General features: G+C 33.7%; 1 protein-coding gene across 3 annotated transcripts in view; it reads right to left on the reverse strand.

Annotated features, from left to right (window-relative positions):
* Nucleotides 1–13,319, reverse strand: part of gys2 (glycogen synthase 2) — a 28,039-nt gene that overhangs the window by 2,765 nt on the left and 11,955 nt on the right. For all 3 annotated transcript variants that reach the window (XM_087246151.1, XM_087246152.1, NM_001018679.1), the window contains 10 exon segments: nucleotides 11,404–11,548; nucleotides 11,209–11,326; nucleotides 9,485–9,605; nucleotides 9,292–9,398; nucleotides 8,217–8,276; nucleotides 7,862–7,940; nucleotides 3,156–3,269; nucleotides 2,073–2,199; nucleotides 1,697–1,792; nucleotides 38–201 (listed from right to left, as the gene is read on the reverse strand). In XM_087246151.1, coding sequence (XP_087102277.1) covers nucleotides 38–201; nucleotides 1,697–1,792; nucleotides 2,073–2,199; nucleotides 3,156–3,269; nucleotides 7,862–7,940; nucleotides 8,217–8,276; nucleotides 9,292–9,398; nucleotides 9,485–9,605; nucleotides 11,209–11,326; nucleotides 11,404–11,548 — 1,131 coding nt within the window.

The following is a 13,319-nucleotide window of genomic DNA, read 5'->3' on the forward strand; positions in this document are numbered from 1 at the left end:
GGAGTAAAACTGCACCGATCACCTAAAAGACACTCACTCGTCCAAGATATCTCCAGTCCAGCAGATCAGAGAGTCTCTCCGTTCGGTTACGCTGGATTATTCTCTGCCTGCGCGACTTCTGGCAGAATGAAAACATGAACTGGGTCAGCTGATTACACGACTCGTCCGCAGAGCGAAACCGCCGGTCCACGATGTAGATTCCTGAAACACAGATGTTATTGAGATTATTATCTTTACCAGGCATATTAAGAACTATGAACTTTATGAACTATGAACTTTACTGAAACAAAGGTCTTGTTATAAACCCCCAAGTAACACTTCAGTGTTTTCTTTATCCTATTAAAGTTTAAAGGGGTCTTTTTTTTGTTTTATTCTCTGATGTTTACATAAAATATCATCAAGATTTTACTTAAAATATTTTTTCCTTGAATTTGCTGACGATACAATGATTTATTCAGCTGCATCATCATTTTCTCGAGCTAATACAATCCTTCATTAATCTTTTCATACCCTATAGATTACACTATTAGAACCGACCTTAGTTTTAAAACAAAACAATATTTTATACACATATTTATACTACAATCTTTTTTTGTGTTCAGTTGATGTTTACATACACTGTTTGAATAGGCATGGTGGATTGTAGACTCAGAAGTAAACGCCCACTGTTGTGATTGGCTGACAGTTTTGCAATAGAATTTTCAAAACTGCAAACATTTGACTGCCTACATCCTTCATTGATAGAGGCTGATGTAAGCTAAACGCATTAATACATATCAAACAGACCGAACTATGGTGGACAGATAATAAAAACAGTTGAAGATTACTATCGGATCCGATACTGTCAGCACAGCTTCATCTTGCTTTCAATCATTCTTAAAATTAGCATTAAACTGTGCCTTGTTCATGAACAAATCTGTGGTTAAATGAAATCAAGTAACAATCATGTTCTACTAATGAACACTTGAACTTTCTTAATCTTTCCCAATGTTGGATCAGACTCATCTTTATCCTTTGGTTTGACCTGTTGATCGCCTGTTATTTACTAATATGTGAATCAGTGGGTGGAGCTAAACATAAATACAAGAAAGTCATGATTCAAAACCATTTACAAGTAGCTCATTTACAGCCATTCATTTTAGCAGATTGCCTTTGAATCTAAGCTCTTTTCAGACCAACAAGAAAGCTTCGAGTTCTGTTTAAGTTGAGGATTTTTCTGTGTCTAATATCTGGCAAAATTAGCATTTCTCAGTTTGTGACCCCTTTAAATAATTCGGGTGTTTCTTCAAGGCGAAGATAACTGAGGTATGGAACTCTGGTTATTTATGGTGACTTAGGAATGGTCTGAAAGGTGAATCATGCTTTAGCTAATGCAGGACCAGCTGTGGTCAATCGTAAGCACACAATCCTCTAGAACAGGGGTGTCAAACTCAATTCCTGGAGGGCCGAAGCCCTGCACAGTTTAGTTCCAATCCTGCTCCAACACACATACCTGTAGGTCTCAAACAAGCCTGTAGGACTTAATTAGTTTGATCAGGTGTGTTTAATTAGGGTTGGAACTAAACTGTGCAGAGCTGCGGCCCTTTTGGAACTGAGTTTGACACCTGTGCTCTAGAAAGTAGTTTATAAATAAACTTCACATGTTGATAATGCAAATGGCTTTGGGAAGCAGTGATTCAGCCAGTGATTCACTCACCATATTCAGACGGGTCAGAAACATGTTCCTCCATGAAACAGCCAAACCCAGATAGATTTGTGGTCACACTGGGGATTCCCATGACTGTGCACTCACCTGAACACATATGATGATTAATGTGTCAACATTTATAAACTTGAACATGCTACCATCACAATTTAATATCAGCATTTACCTGATTCTCCTCTTACAACAAGCTTGAACTGTATAAGTGGCTATAATATAAATGGGGGGCTCGTCCGGGATTTTAAATTGTTCAAATATTAAATGACAAAATTGAACCATATGCATAAAATGTGTCAAAACGTTGCTAGAATGAGAAAGAATTAAAGATGTGAATGCTACTACAGTGTGAATGAGCATATGAATATGAAACCTGGTGTGTAGCCCCATGGTTCATAGTAGGATGGGAACACTCCCAGGTGGCAGCCGCGCACAAACTCCTCATAGTCCATTGGCAGCAGGGGGCTGGTGGAGGACAGGAACTCGGGATGAAACACAATCTGGTGTAGAAACACATTCACACCACACCTTTATGTATGGCTCACCACAAATAATCAATATTAGACATCTTTTATGCATTAGGCAAAGCACTTAACTGATGACAACAACGGCTTTTACATGGACGTTCTGGGATTATGTGTAATAATGAGCTGGAGCCAAGTAGATGGAGCTGAGGCTTGGTTTTTATGCATGTAAAAAACAGAACTTTTTTGAATATGAATTATGTGGTTTTAAACATCACCATGCTTACTGGACAAAAGCGGATTGTAAAGTGGCCACTTTATTAGGTACAACTCCAAATTACTTCATGTAATTAGCCAATCATCACATGGAAGCACCTTAGTGCATGTAGGCATGAAGTTCAAACCAAGCATTAAGAAGTGGGAAGATGGAGTTTAAGTAGCATGATTGTTGTCAAAATATTTCAGAAACCCCTGATCAATTGGGATTCTTATGCACAACCATCTCAAGAATTTACAAAGCAGCAGTTCTGAGAGTGAAAATGACATGTGGATGCTAAGGTAGATGCTGATAAAGGCAACAGCAACTCAAATAACCACGTGTTATGACCAAGGCTTGCAGAAGAGCATCTCTGAACACAAATCAAACCTGGAAGCAGATGGGCTACAGCAGCAGCAGAAGCACAACACCAACATTCCTGGTATCAAATAATGGCAAACTGAGGTAACAAATTTTAACGACTCACCAAAACTGAACTATATAAGCTTGGAAAAGGGTTGCCTGATATGACGAATCTCGATTTCTGCCGCAACATTTAGATTTAAGTACAGAATTTGGCAAAAACAGCATGAATCAATCACGCCTTAATGTTTGATTAAAGGCATCCTGTGTGTTCCAAAGATAAATGAACTGAATCTCTTGTGAGCTTGGATCAGCAAGAGGTTGAACTAACTCTTTAACAGTTTGCTGGAGTCAGACATGGTGAACTGCACACCTTTACTCTGTCGTTGCGTCCATTGAAGAGGCCGATACGCCGGATGTTGCCCAGGATCGGGTCAGTGGAGTCGTCCAGCATGTTGTGAGTTGTTACTGGAGGAAGAGAGTGTCGCTGTGGAAAACAAACACAATAACAAATCTACTATTTAATCCATTTTCATACCACTATTTTTTTTCCATTGAGTTCTAGTACTTATTTGAGTCACACTTCATTATAATTTAATAAGCTAGTTGTAAATAGTGTGAATTGCTTCTTTATTGCTATTCTGCTGTTGCTAGTAACACACTTCAAATCGTTACCATTAATACCATCTCATTGATGGTAAACAAGGGGTTCTGAAACTTTTTAGCCTGTGACCCCCAACATAACAATTCCAGTTCCTCGCGACCCCTATTATCCTCAGAAGTGGTTATAAACATGTAAATATTGCACAGGACGATGCACACACACCAAAAAGCCAATATAAACACAAGCATATTAACAACAAAAGTGCAACAGTCTAAACAACAAGATACTTTTTTATAGTCATTTATTTATTTGTTTAACTTAATATAACCTCACCGAATGAGACTGGTGGGCACAATGTTTACAGCAAAAGTTTTATTCTTGGTATAATTTTGCAGATCATCCTCTATGTTCATTCATGCTCTTTACTTTTAATGTAGCCAATGTGAGTGCCGTAAAGGTGTCAAAGTTTAACATGGTGTCATAAAATGAATCTGCTGCAACTGATGCTTTTGCTGTGTTAATAAAACATAATCACAGACGAGGTCGCAATCCAATAGAAAAAAATAATAATCGAAAGACTGATGGGTTTTTATTTTTAAATACAAAAAAAAAAAAAAAAACGCTCAGAACTGTAAGCACTCAAAATACATGGTAGTCATTGACAGCAACAAAAAGAAAACAAATGCTCAGCTCAAGAAGAACGCTTCAGTGGACACACAGCCTTACACTGTGTACTAACAACATGCGACAAGACATCAACAACAAGCAGTTTGTATGTCTGCAGCAAATGCAACGTGTAAATACTAGAAGCATTTAAATACCTGCCAATGCACTCCCAATGAACTGGTAAAGACTTTTAATCTACTTAATATATATGAAACATCATTAATAGGCAGTAGTATAGCAATAAATGTCACATTAAATGGTATTTAAACTCATTCATTCATTCATTCATTTTCCTGTCGGCTTAGTCCCTTTAATAATCTGGGATCGCCACAGCGGAATGAACCACCAACTCATCCAGCAAGTTTTTACGCAGCGGATGCCCTTCCGGCCGCAACCCATCTCTGGGAAACATCCACACACACACACACACACACACACACACACACACACACACACACACACACACACACACACACACACACACACACACACACAAACACACACACACACACACACACACACACACACACACACACACAAACACTACGGACAATTTAGTCTACCCAATTGACCTGTACTGCATGTCTTTGGACTGTGGGGGAAACCGGAGCACCCGGAAGAAACCCACGCGAACGCAGGGAGAGGTATTTAAACTAGCAAGTTTAAATACCATTTTTTATTTTTTAAATATAACTATTGCATGCTATTTTTTAATCTTCTGAAGGTTATGGATAAAATATGGTAATTCTAATAGTTATCAAATAAATAATAAAATAATATAATTTCTTTTTGATTTTTGGAAATTACCAAATGACCCCCACTTTGGGAACCATTGAGATCAACTATTCAGCTCCAACTAGTATGTATTCCAATTGTGACTAAGATTTTATGTACAAGTAGTTATTCATTAGGTAGTAGTAATTACTTTTATTAATAGTATCAATTAAATAGATACAACACTTATTTGATAGATGCTATTTAATTGATTAGCCAGTACCCGTTCAAAAAATTACATATTAGAAGCTAAAAAGTACAAAAATGCTCATTTTCAAAGGGTAGCGCCTCAGAGATTGCTTTTCTACCTTTACTTCTCAGAGTGTATTAAAAAAGCTTGCTTTCAAAATCCATCAAAACTGCATTTCAATCGGCGCCATTATAATGGTTGCAATACATTATTCTTGCTATTAAACTCCAGAGCCTGAGCCACTCATAAGAAGAAGAAAAAAACCCTAAATGGACTTTAATCCTCCGGACAAAAAAATTAGGCTCATTTTTTCCTCCAGTTTCTGCTTTATAAACAAACACCAGCGCTAAATGTATCGATCTCTCTCCTTCTCGAAATATTGATACTCAGATAAATCCAAGCAGAGTGGCTGTTTATTGACTGCCTGCTCATAGCGCTGTCATTAAACCGCCGTTGAATAAATCTCAGCAACATGTTCAATCTATCGAGCGCAAACAAGTCAAGAAACATGCTTTAATACGTCACTGCCTCTGTAACACAAGCCGCTCCGGCAGTCATCCAGCACAATGATGCAGGGGATTCCTCTTCAGATTTACATCAATATTCACTATAGCCTCAGCCTGACCTTTGATTCAAGTCCATTCATAAAAACAGCCCCACGTGAACGCTTCTTCATCTGTAGACGCAAATTCCGGCTTGTCCGTGTTGTCACAAAAAGAGAAATATACATTGGATTGCTACTTTACTGAACTAATTAACGAGTGATCATTAGTATATGAATTAATATGTACGGTTTCATCCTTATTTGTGGTAATGACCACTGCTGACAGTTGATTATTATTCTTGTTGAACAGTGACTAATGATTAAATTGCATGGCAATAGTATATTGATTTTAATAGTTAATATTATTGAGTTTATTTTAGCATGCGTCAAAAGAGACGGGGTTGCCAAATATTCAGTTTAGTGATTATAACAATCAAAATTTTAAAACAAATGGATAAATTTTTAATTAAATGTTTATTTATTCATATTTAAAATGTGACCAGGGCTTAAACATTTAAAAAAGCATGTTTTTTTTTGCACAAATAAAGTGCATTTACAAATTCATTAAATGAGATATATTTACATTACAAATCAGATACAGTATATTACAAACATATAGTTGAAGTCAGAATTATTAGCCCCCTATTAAATTTTTTTCTTTTTAAAATATTTCCCAAATGATGTTTAACAGAGCAAGGACATTTTCACAGTATGTCTGATAATATTTTTTCTTCTGGAGAAAGTCTTATTTGTTTTATTTCAGCAAGAGTAGAAGCAGTTTTTAATTTTTTTAACACAATTTTAAGGACAAAATGATCAGCCCCTTTAAGCTATATATTGTTTCGACTGTCTACAGAACAAACCATCGTTATCCAATAACTTGCCTAATTACCCTAACCTGCCTAGTTAACCTAATTAACCTAGTTAAGCCTTTAATTGTCACTTTAAGCTGTATAGAAGAGTCTTGAAAAATATCTAGTTAAATATTATTTACTGTCATCATGGCAAAGATAAAAAAAACTGTTATTAGAAATGAGTTATTAAAACTATTATGACTAGAAATGTGTTTAAATTCTTTTCTCCGTTAAACAGAAATTAGGAAAAAATAAACAGGGGGCTAATAATTCTGACTTCAACTTTATTTGTGAATTATTTGAACAAACTTAAAGCATGAATTATATATCTAAATTCATAATTAAATTAATAAAAATTTGATTTACGGTTTTCAAATTTCTATTTTTAAAGTAATAAATTGATAACTGAATTTCTATATTCATAATTTGTGGCATACTTTTTATTTGACATTTGTAGGATTTTCAGTGGTCAACTCTATTAACATCAACTGAACATATAAGGCATTATTTCCAGCTTTAATAGTAGTAATAGTAATACATTTAATACTAAACATCATTAATAAACATTTTTAGTATTATAAATATTCCATTTAATATATCTAGCATTTTCAGTACTCAATATTAACATCAAAGCTAGCAAGGTATAAAAAATCTATAAAATCAATAAATAATTATTATACATTTTTGTTGTTAATCATTATGTGCAATTTTGCACCCTTATATATCTATACACAGGGTGTCCGCGAGGTCTTTAAAGTCTTAAAATGTCTGCAGTCTCAAAAACACAATTTTAGGCCTTAAAAAGTCTTTAATTTACAGAAATATTATGTTGTAGGTCTTAAATCTTTTTTGAACAGATCTGAACTTAACTCTTCTTAGTCATGTATAGCTACCCAATCTGGCCATTAACACTTATACAATCACCAACAATCCATCTAAAATGCAACTTTAACTCTATTTACCATCATGTTTTAATTATATGCCTTGCAATAACACTTGTCTAAAAGTTATCCATGTATTTATTGCTTAGGAAGCTGACCTGGACAGACTGTTGTGCATACATTTATTATAGTTTTTAAAAACCTTTTAAGCATTTATGTAGAAAAAAAGTGTATATATACAACTAGAGCTTGTTTGTTTTGACAATATTTAAAATATTTTGCTCAAAATTAACTAAAATATTATAATCATTTATTAAAGTATTCTAAAAAAAAAAAAAGTTTGATAGGGCAAATAAAAATCTTTTCCAACTCGGCAATTCGAAAAACTCCTTAGCGTTTAGCTCTAAATTTCATTCACAATAGTCTTAAAAATGTCTTAAAAAGTCTTACATTTAATTTGCTGAAACCTGCAGCAATCCTGTATGCAGAGGCTAGACTATTTGTACAATTATTTAATTTGAATATTATTTTGCTACTTGTAAGCATTGTGTATCACACAATCTGACCTGTGTTGCATAAATGGCCCTCTTCATGATGGTGAAATCATCTCTGTCCAGGATTTTGCTCATGTCTGGGATTTCTCCCCTGTGAACACAAATGAGCTTCATTAAAGGAGATCTACACATACACACACAGCCTTACACACGCCTTTTCTCGCTTCATGATCACACATGAGAAGTGACCTATTGACATGACACAATGTCATTATGATTATCCTACAAGCTGACAACTCCCTGAGGAAGAGCAGTGCTTTCATCAACACCTGGTTAACACTGTCAAATATCAACACTTCATCATCATCATCATCACATGATGACCACATTTACTGTTACTTCACTTCAGTTTCAGGAAACCACCGACCTTAACAAGCTCTCGTAAAGCTTTTTGCCAAACTTCTCCTTCACCGACTGAGCCGTGTCCCTGAGAAAGGAGTAAAGGGAGATTCAAGAAATCTAAATCATATACACATACACATATTCTAAAACAAAATACTTAGGTTGATTCAGTTAAAAGGTGGTAACCTGTTTGTATTTTTAATGTACTAATAAGTAAGCCCACTCGAAATCTGCACGCACAGAAATTTACACCATTTTTTTAGCCCATCATTGAGTTTACTTATTTACTTTGGTATGTGTGTTAACATATTAATGCAGTTTGTATATTAATTTCAGTAATATTATTGAATAATATGCACCTGATTATATTATTTATTTACAATACAGTTTGTAATATAATGTAATATTTAGTGTTTTTTAGTTGACATATTATATGAGCAACTGACTTTGTGTACCAAACAACTGGATCTAATTGGATTTGCATTGTAAATGCAATAATATATATTATAAATGCACAGGTTTTTTACAAACCTCTGCAGAGAAATAGCTAAAAATGTCCACAGATTCTGTCTGGGCCTGCTAATATGTAATAGAGCAATGCTATCTCACTGCAGTTCATAACGTTTTGATTAAGTGGCTAATTAGTATGAATTCATGCAATCTCATTCGTACAGCTTCGTAGGTTTTTTTTATCCACCGATGACAGTTGGGTTTAGAGGTGGGGTTGTGTGCCATGCCTCTTTTTAAAAATTACATTTTCATCGTACATCACACAAAAAAATCTATATTTATTGACTTTGAAATGTGAAAGATTTATATTAGACCTTTATATTTACGTTAATGTGATATTGAACAAGTGTACCTAATAAAGTGGTCAGTTTATTCTCAATTCTCGCTAATAATAAACCAAACAATTAATTTGTTGCTTATTAACTGTTATTAAGGTAATAGTTAGCCTTAGGATAAGTACTAATAAACAGCCAATATCTTAAGAATAGGCTAGTAATAAGTCACTAGTTAAAATGAGAATTGGTCCATAAGCTAAGTTGTTACACATTATTTAATGCTTAAAACGATTATATACTGAAACAATTACATACCACAGTTGCTTGCGTACAGCCTGTCCTTTAAGCGACTCCACGTTAAAGTTGTTGGTTTTGGCGGGCATGATAAAAAACACAACCACTGTAACGTCACTCTTATGAACCTGCATGTTAGCCAAACACAATCGAGAATCAACAACCTCATACACTTAAACTACATCCCATTTTCTGAAGAAACAGCAAGTCATACCCTTAGCAAGTAGTTTAATCTGGACAGAGATTCGAGAAACAGATCTGCTCCCTTATTAGAAAACTCGTATCGTCCAGCGATGAAAAAAAACAGCGTCTTCTCGAGATTGAAGTCCAGATGACTGACGGTAAGACAACAGATATTTAAAAATAATAACAAGCACTATTCTGTGTGTCCCCAGTGGGCACCTTGGTGTCAAAATAACCTCACAAAACACATTAAAAATGCAACTCGATTTTATGTCAATTGACTAGCTTTCAACATAAGACATTCAACATTGACATGTTTTTTGATGCCAATGTTAGATGACTATTTGATGTCATTTTGACGACAGGGTAGTTAACATACAGTGTAGGGATATAGAATCCAATGTAAATTTGTCATTTGTAATCAAAGCTTTCAGATGAATAAACTGTTATAGTACTTTTTGTGTTGTTGTTTTTGTCAAAACAAGTAGATGTCAAATAGACATCAAGGTTTTGAAATCAAATCAATTTCTCATTCTTGATGTCAATTTGATGTTCTTAGGACATCAAGGTGCCCACTAATTTATTGATTTGATGTCAACTGACTACATTGATATCAATACAACAACAAAAGGACATCTAACATTGGCATGAAAAAACAAAAAACATCAAAATCTGATTACAGGACAATCCAGTATTGATTTTTGACGTGTTTTTGATGCCAATGTTAGATGTCTATCTGATGTTGTTTTGACATCAAGGTAGTTCACATGCATTATAGGGATACAAAATCCAGTGTAAATTTGGAATGTAAGCTTTCACATGAATAAATTTGCATTTTTTACGTGTTTTTACGTCATTCTTGATGTCAATTTGATGTCGTTTTGACATCAAAGTGCCTGCTGGGTTATCACATTGATGTCAGTTGACTACACTGATATCAAAACAACGTCAAATAGACATCTAACATTGGGGTAAAAAAAAATCCAGTGCAAATTTGTAATCTAAGCTTTCATATGAATAAAACCATTTTATATTATAATACTTTTTGTGTTCGTATTTTGATGGTTAAAATGTCATCAATGTGTGAATGTCAAATGGACGTCAAGGTTTTGACATCAAATCAATTAGCTTTTTGTGCATTTTCTGTAATTTCTGATGTCAAATTGACAATGTTTTGACATTCAAGTGCCCGCTGGGTTATTGATTTGATGTTTATTGACTATACTGATATCAAAACAACATCAAATAGACATCTAACATAAAAAAACATCAAAACTTTATAACAGGACAGTCCTGTTTTGATTTTTTACATGTTTTTTGATGCCAATGTTAGATGTCTATTTGATGTTGTTCTGACATCAGGGTAGTTCACGTGCATTGTAGGGATACAGAATCCAGTTTAAATTTGTCATTTGTAATTAAACTTTTCAGGAGAATAAAACTTTTCTTGTATTATAATAATTTTTAGGCTGGTATTTTCATGGTCAAAAGGGATATTAACTTGTGGATGTCAGATAGATGTGAAGGTTTTGGCATCAAATCAAATTTTTTTGTCATTCTTAATGTCAATTTAATGTTGTTTTGACATCAAACTGCCCACTGGGTTATCTATTTAATGTCAAGTGACTACACTATTATCAAAACAACATCAAATAGACATCTAACATTGGGGTAAAAAAAAAAAAAACACCAAAAATAATATAGGACAGTCCTGTATTGATTTGTGACGTGTTTTTGATTTAAAACTGCTCTGACCCATAGAAGTGTCCTCTTACGAACTCCTGGATCTTGGATTTGTTCATGGAGTGCAGGTTCTGGAATTCATGCATGGCTGAAAACTTCCTAACATTCAGGCCGTTGGGGGTGACGACATCTGCAAGAGTCATGCACGAAGATGTGATGGTTTTCTAATGCAATCAGTTGCTAAAAATGGGGTTCCTTTTCTTATACCTGGGTTTCTGTGAAGCATGTGATCGGCCTCCACTGCTGTGATTTGGGACACGGTTGTAAAGACGTGCGCACAGTGAACCGCAGCTCTCTCCAAACAATACCGGTGGTAGATCTGTCTCTCTCCAGCCTCTCTGTCAATGTCAAACTGCAAGAAAGAAAACAATTAGGGATGCAAAATATATCGGCGGCCATATTTAGTATGTGTTGATAAATGAATGTTATTGGCTTAATAAGAAAATCAATTTTTTTCTGATAAATTATGGATTTTTTCAGATGGTTGAAGCACGTTTACATGACATGCTGCACGTAGCAGATGGACACTTTAGAGGAGTTTATGCAAGAGAGACAAATTGCAATTCAGAATTATACCGTAAAAATGTGTTTTGTGATTCATATGTATTTTAAGTTCATTAACAGTTATGAATTGCATTATGTGAACTTGATCTCTGCTGTCGACTTTTAATGTTAAAAATTCAACTCAGCAGTTTAACAGAGATATTTATTGACATTTTAGTAGGTTGAAACAATATACTCTATGAGAAATAATGGTAACACTTTATTTTGATGGTCCGTTTGAGTATTAGTAGACTGTCTGCTTAATATCTGCTGATACAGACATTCAACAGACATTTAACTGACTATAATAAACTTTGCAAGTACATGTCAACTTACACTAAACCGAACCCCAACCCCAACCCTTACCCTAACCCTAACCTCAACCTAACATTCTACAAATAATCTAATAAGAATTAGTTGGCATGTAAATGCAATGTAACTTAAGTTCAACAAATGGACCATCAAATTAAAATGTGACCGATCTAAAATCAATAGAGATGAGTCCATAAAGTAACAGAAAATGTTCAGGGAGTTTATAACCAATTTTTTGTACTGTAATTCGAAACACCAACCAGACAATATACCAATTAAAACTAATGTCAGACTTTTCAACATCTAATGTTGTTGGAGGAATATTTTTTCTCTACTATTTGTAGATGATTTCGGTAAAAGAAATACATTTTTGAAAAAAAAAAAATCATATCAAGTTTTGAATTTATCGGCTAATATATCAGTTATTGGTTTCCAAATATAAAGAGTTATTGGTTATCTGTATTGGCCAAGATTTCCATATCAGTTGAATCTCTTAAAAATAATAATGCCAAAATTATAAATAAAATATATTATGAAATTAGAGAGAACATTATTGTACAAAGCACAAAATAAATGGTTATTGTTAGAGCGTAGCTGCTATTAACTTTAAGTTAATTTACAATATTATTAGTGCTGGGCAAAGTATTTTTATTACGAGATTAATCGCATCCAAAAGTTTATTTTGACATAATATATGTTTAATATATATACTTATTATGTATATGTGATGCAAACTCATAAAAACAATCTAATTTTCTTACATACAGTAGATATTTATATCTATTTATAATCTGTATCATATATACATTTACATATACACACACACACATACATATATATATATATATATATATATATATATATATATATATATATATATATATATATATATATATATATATATATATAACTTGATATGATATATATGATGTATATAACTTTTTTCTCATAAATGAATGCATGTGTGTATTTCTATAATATAGTTATACATTTAATATAATAAAAATACACAGTACACACATATATATTAACTTCTATTTCGGATGTGATTGATCACAATTAGTTTTTGCAAAGCACTAAAAAAAACGCAAACAACATACTAAAAAAAATGTAAAAAAATTAACCCAACAAAAATACTGACATACTTTAACATCAGATTTTAGAAAACAAAAACATGCACAATGCTTATTGTAATCGATCAATTAAAGATGTATGGTGGTAAGTGTTTTTACCCTATTCACAAGCTGTAGCTTACCTTTTTGAAATGC

The sequence above is a fragment of the Danio rerio genome, chromosome 4, assembly GCF_052040795.2.
Source record: "Danio rerio strain M-AB ecotype USA chromosome 4, GRCz13ab, whole genome shotgun sequence".
NCBI classification, from domain to species: Eukaryota; Metazoa; Chordata; class Actinopteri; order Cypriniformes; family Danionidae; genus Danio; species Danio rerio.